Below are 7,179 nucleotides of genomic sequence, written 5' to 3'. Positions count from 1 at the left end.
GAGTTGTCTTTAGAGGGCAGGCTGTGACTGCCCCTTTGTGTTGTGAGACACAAAGGGAAACGTTCAATGATGTCACAGCTGGTTTAATGATAAGTTCACAGCACCCCCTGAACAGTGCTTTAGACCTCACTTGGAGTAATTATATATACATACATATATATATATATATATATATATATATATATATATATATATATATATATATATATATATATATATATATATATATATATATATATATATATATATATATATATATATATATATGAGTCCTTCGTAGTAGTAATAGACAGTAAGAATGAATTGAAATCCCGCACGATTCTCCATTCAAAACTCGCGCCCTCTAGAGTCCTAGACCATCAAGCAAGAAACGAGTGTCAAATGTGATGATTGGTGTAGTGTGGATGTGTGCGTCCGTCAATCTTTCGTACCTACGCCTTTCCGTGAGGCGGCTGGAGCAGGAAATCGCCGAGCCGTGCTGCAGAGAGGTGAGTACACTCCTGGCCAGGGTGAGGACGAGGCAGTGACGTGTGCAGTGTGCTGTGCTGTGGAATTATGGGATGCGGCGGGAGGGTCAGGCTGTCATGGCGGTAACCTCCCGCTGTCTTGGGTACTGTAGGACCAGTCCACAAAGTTTCATATCCCATATCGTCGTTTCCGGGGGTTGATATGCACGATGGAAACGTGGAATGTGACTTGTGATGATTAGTGAAGCTTTCATGGCGATACTACTACCATGACTGAAAATTAGGGAAGAGGGGTTGCCTGGTTAGCTCTCTCTCTCTCTCTCTCTCTCTCTCTCTCTCTCTCTCTCTCTCTCTCTGGAAGCTTATTTGCGCTCACCTACCTGATGGACTGCGTTTGGATGAATGGCCACAGTAAGGGTGTAATTACATAATAGTGATGATGAGCCGGGGCTCTCCACAGTTCATGGAGGATAAAACACTATTTATGGCCAGGCACCCCCACCACCCATGCCGTCCTGGTGCGCCCTCCCTGTCGGCTGGGTTGTGGGCACGTGTGTGTGTTAGAGTTTCATTAGAGTACGAGTAAGTGTAGTGCATATATTCCGTTTGGTGCAAAGAGCAAGATTTTCGAACTGGAATGATCGTGGCTCATTGCGACTCAGTACAGAATACTGCGTGACTAGACGAATCTGCTGATAGTTTCTTATGTTGCAGCTATTGTTTTTGTAACACATCTTATTCTGTTTTTATTACGTTCTTCTTCCTTAAGCAGTTAACTTCGTGTTATTTACGTCCAAACATCGAAAATTCAAGTATAATGATGAACAGAATATACAAAATTCTTTTATCCAGAACCTTTCAGATCAAGATATTGATTGACAGCTGCCAGGTACTGCAGGCCACTTATGTGAATGCTTTCAAAAATCATTTTAATTTTATTTTTAGTACTTTTAATAGGTGAATAATAAATAACTTGAGGATATAATATTAATGTTTTATTTATATTAGTAGTATAACAGCAGGTATTCTGAAGTTTTAACAAGTATGTGCTGCTTATAAAACATGAAAAACAATACAACACACACTAGGTGTGTAACACAGGGTAGAAAATAGAACCAAGGTGTTACTATGAAAGACAGCAGCATTCATAAGAGGCTTTTTTTTTTTTTCCACACCTGTACAGACATTTGGCAACATCAAGGTGTTTATCAAACACTAATGCCTTACAAGACAGAACACATGGTTAGTTGCATTAAGAGATTACACAAAAGTTATCACTATCCTAGAGCATACATTTATAATATACAGCAGCACCAAGAGACATTGCAATTTTAAGAACATAAGAAATAAGGGAAGCTGCAAGAAGCGACCAGGCTTACACGTGGCAGTCCCTGTATGAAATATACCTGCCTATTTCCACCCATCATCCCCATCCATAAACCTGTCTAATCTTCTCTTAAGGCTCCCTAATGTCTTAGGACTAACATGATTACTAAGTCCGTTCCACTCATTTACCACTCTATTTGAGAACCAATTTCTTCCTATCACTTTCTTAAACCAAAATTTTTCAAGCTAAAACCCATTATTTTTTGTTCTATTCTGGTTGCTGATCCTAAGAATTTTGCTTACATCCCTTGTTATAACCCTTATAACACTTAAAGACTTCTATCAGGTCCCCTCATAACCTATGTCTCTCTAAAGAATGTAAATTTAACAGCTTCAGTCTCGCCTCGTAAGGAATACTCCTCATCCCCTGTATCCTTTTATAATCATTCTCCTCTGTACTGATTCTAATAGACCTATATCTTTCCTGTAATGTGGGGACCAGAACTTCACAGTGTAGTCCAGATGAGGTCTGACCAGCGTCAAATATAACTTTAATATTACTTAAGGCTTTCTACTTTTAACATTCCTAAAAATTAATCCTAATAATCCTATTTGCCTTGTTTCTGGCCTCAGCACTGTTTTCCTAGACGGAGTTCAGAGTTAACTATAACTCCTAAATCTTTTTCGTACTCTCAACCTAACAAAGTTTTGTTGTTTATTGTGTACCTACTGTGTGGTTTCCTCTACCTACGCTATGTACTTTGTATTTGTTGATATTAAAATGCATTTGCCATCTGTCCGTCCATTCATTCATCCCATCTAGATCTGCCTGCAAGGAGATGACATCTGATTCTGACATAATTAATTTACCTATCTTTGTGTCACCTGCAAATTTACTAACATCACTATTAATTCTACTATCCAAGTCATTGATATATATTAAAAACAACAGTGGCCCTAATACTGATCCATGTGGCACCCCACTAATTACATGACTTCACTTGGATTTAGAGCCATTTATTGCAACTCTTTGTCACCTGTTGTTTAGTCATGACCTTATCCAGCCTAACACCTTCCCATTATCCTGTGTGCCCTAACCTTTCTCAGTAGCCTCTGATGAGGTACCTTGTCAAAAGCTTTACTAAAGTTCAGATATAAGGTGTCATAACTATCACCATTACCTACTGCCTCGTACACTGTACTGTAAAAACTTAAGAAGTTCGTCAGGCAAGACTTCTCCTTCGTGAAGCCATGCTGTGACTGATTTATGAAGTTATGTTTGTCTAAATGCTCCTTTATGTTCCACGCTATTATTGACTCCAATATTTTACCCACAACTGAAGTTAAGCTGACAGGTCTATAATTAAATGCTAAAGTTTTATCTCCTTTCTTAAAGATGGGTACAACATTAGCCTACCTCCACATTACTGGTACCTCACCTGACTCAAGTGATTTCCTAAAGACAGAGACTAACGGCTCACTAATAACCTCTGCATTCCTTAAGTACAGTAAAATCCCTCTCTTCCGGCATTCGAGTATCCGGCAGCTTCAAGTATCCGGCACATTTTTCCCCGAGCCTTAAAATCAATAAAAAATCAATGTTTGGCTACCTTTAATTCATAATTGCCCATGTTGACCTCCTGACTGTTCTAACTAATTCATTATATTGTGGCCTTAAAACCTCATCACCTGCCCTTAATCTCTTTTATATGCTTTTCTTCCATCATGTATAATGTTTTAACCTAGTAGTCATCCATTTAGGGTAATTTTTCAGTGATCTTATTGCTCTTTACGGGATGTTTGCTGTCCTATATGCAATTAGTCTAGAAAATATTTATACAACTCATCTACATTTACTTCACCTAATCCCCTCATTTCAGCCCCTTCCATCTTCTCCACTCCCTCATCTACTGGCCTTGACCTCACCTCTCCCATTTCATCATGACCTGACCTTCCAACATACACCTATCTCACCCTCTCTCTCTCCTCTGCCCCTGCTGGACACATCTTCCCTCCTCTTGTCCTACACCCTCACACCTCACTTCACCTCTCATCCTGCCTTATCTCTCTCAACTCCATCTGGGACCTGACCTCACCCTGCATCCCTTGCCAGTCAACTCCTTGGAGGTACCTTTTTAATTCCTCAAAATCTGCTCTCCTAAAGTCAGGTATTTTACTAGGCATTTTTGCTTCTAAAAGTTTCTTCTCATTTTAATTTGTACCAAATTTCCAAATGGTCACTGTTACCTAGCTGTCTTCCAACCTCTATCTGCATGACTGCTTTCTCCCTGTTAGTAAGAATTAAATCTATAATATTGTTCCCCCCTTGTGGTTCAATGATTACCTGTTTTGAAAGATTATCCTGAGTTACCTTAAGAAATTCCTCTGCTTCCTTGTTACCCATCAGGCTCCAGTTGATATTCCTAAAATTAAAATCTCGTATCACACATATCTGACTGTACCTTCCTGCTCTATTTATTTCCTGCCACAGTGAGGTGTTAATTCCCTTTGTACTGTTTGTTGGCCTGTACACTACTCCCGTACTAGTACTACTGACTGTGATCCTTTCTTAATATCTACCCATATCGACTCTGTTTTGAATGTACATCAGGAGGTAACGGAGTCAGCATAGCAAGGCTACACCACCTAACAAAGAACACAAAGACTTCCATATCAGAACAAATGACATGGCAACTCAGTACTGCATGCAACAACAACAACAACAACAACATTGAAGTAAGGATATACAGTGGGCATATGGCAGCTAAAGATATAGTGTTAATAACATGTAGCTAACCAAAGAAAATTTCATATAAGAGAAGCATTTATGTCACTACAAAGTAAACATGCAGAATTTAAATAATTCTTGCATATACTGTAACAAAGAGCACAAAACCTGATGAAATGCTGCATTACATGAGAAAAATAAGAGGTCTGATATCAAATGCTACTGTAAGATATATCTAAAATTACATATATTGTGAGAAAGTACATTATGATAGATATCTTATATATATATATATATATATATATATATATATATATATATATATATATATATATATATATATATATATATATATATATATATATATATATATATATATATATATATATATATATATATATATATATATATATATATATATATATATATATATATATAATGCATCATGATAAAGTGAAGAAAACATTATATGCAGGACAAAATACAGCATCCTAAGCTTGGACATGGGACATGCAATGAGACAGTAGGACAAGAGCAGAATGGTTTGCAAGAATACAGTGAAAAGAAAAACAAAAACCATTAGAAAGAAATTTTGTGGGCATATCTGTGTACTGTATGCAAATTTACTATTCAACTTTTCATATTTATTTCTTCTTCCTATTTCCTATTTAAGGATATAAAATACTCCAAGTTTGATTAAACTAAAGCTTTTGGTTAGTTGCTTTAGTTTAATCTAATTGCAAAGGCAACACAAACTTATGACTGGTAAAGAAAATACACTTTTTTTCCTCATTGGGAAATGAAAAGGCCACTTAAAATGATAAATCTAATCTGCCTCACTGCTGCTGTCTAACTGATGGCTGGTATCTCACAAAATATCCTTGTTATTTGACGTTCATGAGGCTCAAAAATCTTCTTCAGGCACAATCAGTTAAATGAAAAGATTATGAGCTAGAAGTAGTCTGATGCCATCACTATATCTTCAAATTTAGAGTTAGGAACTGAAGTCGGTGGGTAATCTGAGTCTTAATCTTGTCAAGGAAGTGTGGTTCATCCAATTGATAACTATGGTAAGGAAACTGAACAAAGACCAGTTGTGCCACAGCACCTGAAGTGCTGTCTTGTTAGAGTGTGTGTATGGCACAGTTTCCATGATGTTCTTGCATTCCTTGCAAATTTTACAAGATTTAGCAATAAACATCATTAAAATGAAGAGTAACTAAACTATTTCAATAATGAAAAGGATCTATGCACCTGGTATACATGCCTATACTGCAACAAGGACAGCTTCTTGTAGCAGTAAGCCTACCAAGGAATGTGTGTCTATTCTGTAAATTACTTGAAAATCCTACACATGTTGAATTTACCAGTTAGGAGCAAGTCTCATATTTTTTAGCTGATGATCATTCAGAATTAAACGTTCAGCATTTAATTATATTACCCTGTATGTACTTTACTTTTCTCCTTCAAAATAGTGTTACTGAGTCTCTTCCAAAGCTTCGGTGAATCATACGAGAAACGGATCCGTTCACCATTAACGGCAAAAAACATGCCAAGATTCTAAGAGAAGAACATTGTATTGCCTCTTGGTCCAAGAAAGAAAAAAAGTGCAGTTACTCTAGTATCAATGTCTTAAGCCTAATGAACATGTCAGCATTCTCACACTGCATAATATCAGTCTTTCCCAGATAAAAGGAATAGCCTAAAAAGCATTTCCATTTCTCAGTTCTTTAATCACAAACAGAAATGCATGGTTTCCAAGTTCCAAACTTTTGTCATGTTCACCAATATCCTTGCCTCCAATAATGGAATCAGAAACCTGGTCAAAATTGAACAAATCTTTGATGATACTCATTACATGAGATATATTGCCTTAAAGTAACTTCCTTTACAGGACTGCCAGAGTTTGTTGTCCCTGCTAACAAAATGTTTCTCAGTGAGAAATGCAGTGCTTACTGTAATCCTTTTAGGACTTTGATAATATACTGCTACAGCAAGCTGCCTCCTCCTCTTCCTCCTCTTCCTCCACTGTCACACTAATCAAAGCATGTTACAGATGTCCATTGAAAAATTACATCATCCTGGGAGGCAGAAAATCTGCTGCTCTTTGCATCAATTGCTGTGGTATTGTGCTGGTCTTCCTTCCAGATTGCTGGACTGTCTTGTGTGGTGTGGATGGTGTCCCTGTATATATGGAAATATGGAATATATTAGCATAACTTTATGACATTATTAGCATATTAGTATATGCATTTATTTTCTTGAATAATGCTATTACCTCTGTTAGTAACAGAATAGGTTAACAGCTTTTCTGTTTCTATCTCACCTCTGCCATCTTAAACTTTTCCCATACCCACAACAATTGTCCTCTTCAAGTAAGTGATCAACAGTAATTATAAATCTTATATACAGTCATTATTCCCACCACATCTTTTCCTTGCCAAAAACATCTTAAAATACTTGTTCACATTGCTCATCACATTAGTTAACATGCTTGACTCAGATGAGCCAGCTGTGTCTCCTTTCCTGCTGTAAGCCACTTTATCACAATACAGTTTGTAAAAAGAAGCATTTTGGTAACTGGAAAGCAAGTATTGCACAAAATTAAGTTATAAATATTGTGAAATATTAGTATATAAAGAAATGTATGATTGTGTA

The 7,179-nt window shown here is 36.9% G+C and overlaps 2 protein-coding genes across 3 annotated transcripts in view; one reads left to right on the top strand and one right to left on the bottom strand.

The window, feature by feature from the left end:
• The first annotated feature begins 367 nt into the window (after positions 1 to 367).
• LOC135100637 (uncharacterized) overlaps positions 368 to 7,179 on the top strand; it is a 34,389-nt gene continuing 27,577 nt past the window's right edge. For both annotated transcript variants that reach the window (XR_010268854.1, XM_064003708.1), the window contains exon 1: positions 368 to 488. Coding sequence is in view for 1 of the 2 variants with exons in the window: in XM_064003708.1 (XP_063859778.1) it covers positions 387 to 488 (102 nt within the window). In the remaining variant the exon portion in view is untranslated. The remainder of the gene's footprint in view (positions 489 to 7,179) is intronic.
• Positions 5,005 to 7,179, bottom strand: part of LOC135100325 (uncharacterized) — a 3,827-nt gene continuing 1,652 nt past the window's right edge. Inside the window, exon 3 of the mRNA XM_064003162.1 lies at positions 5,005 to 6,705. Coding sequence (XP_063859232.1) covers positions 6,593 to 6,705 — 113 coding nt within the window. The 3' untranslated portion in view covers positions 5,005 to 6,592. The remainder of the gene's footprint in view (positions 6,706 to 7,179) is intronic.

The sequence above is a fragment of the Scylla paramamosain genome, chromosome 5, assembly GCF_035594125.1.
Source record: "Scylla paramamosain isolate STU-SP2022 chromosome 5, ASM3559412v1, whole genome shotgun sequence".
NCBI lineage: Eukaryota > Metazoa > Arthropoda > Malacostraca > Decapoda > Portunidae > Scylla > Scylla paramamosain.
Note: the sequence above shows the minus strand (reverse complement) of the source record. Positions and strands in the feature narration are given on the sequence as shown.